The 640-nt window shown below is 47.7% G+C and overlaps 1 protein-coding gene across 1 annotated transcript in view; it reads right to left on the bottom strand.

The window, feature by feature from the left end:
• Window positions 1-50: 50 nt before the first annotated feature.
• The window catches only part of EMH_0054800 (eukaryotic translation initiation factor 2b, putative), a gene marked incomplete at both ends in the record, with an annotated part of 1,917 nt that continues 1,327 nt past the window's right edge, over window positions 51-640 (bottom strand). Inside the window, 2 exons of the mRNA XM_013497160.1 lie at window positions 51-73; window positions 312-399. Of these exons, the coding sequence (XP_013352614.1) occupies window positions 51-73; window positions 312-399 (111 nt within the window). The remainder of the gene's footprint in view (window positions 74-311; window positions 400-640) is intronic.

Genomic DNA, 640 nt, shown 5'->3' with positions numbered 1-640 from the left:
AACCCAGAGGACGAGGCACCTGACGATGAGCGTCTTGGTGTTTATAATGCTCAGTCCGAAAAATACATAATACCTATACTCACAAACCCTAAACCCTAAACCCTAAACCCTAAACCCTAAACCCTAAAAATAAAAAAAACAAAACCATTAGAATACTATCGCCCTAAACAACCCTCACCCACCCCTCCCCTATCCCCTCTCCCCTCTCCCCTCTCCAGCATCCAGAATCTAGGGTTTAGGGTTTAGGGTTTAGGGTTTAGGGTTTACTCTTCGGACTATATTGGCCACCAAGAGGTCTAGCGGGGCCGCACAGATCAGCCGCCTGCCGATGTCTCGCACGGCATCCACCAGCTGCTGTGTTGTTCTCCATGGGTATGCATCCACCACACACTTCAACGTCTACACACAAACCCTAAACCCTAAACCCTAAACCCTAAACCCTAAACCCTAGAGAGTAGAGTGTAGAGATGGGGGGCACAAAGTTTTTCGCAGAGAGGGGTTCGGGGAGAGGAGATATATATATATATATACACCCTAAACCCTAAACCCTAAACCCTAAACCCTAGACCCTAAACCAGAATATATTCATCAATATCACCATCAGCAGCAGCAGCAGCAGCAATGTGAGCGTCAGCAGCAG

Source organism: Eimeria mitis, genomic scaffold, assembly GCF_000499745.2.
Source record: "Eimeria mitis Houghton genomic scaffold, Emh_scaff2503, whole genome shotgun sequence".
NCBI classification, from domain to species: domain Eukaryota; phylum Apicomplexa; class Conoidasida; order Eucoccidiorida; family Eimeriidae; genus Eimeria; species Eimeria mitis.
This window is presented reverse-complemented; position numbering and strand designations above follow the sequence as displayed.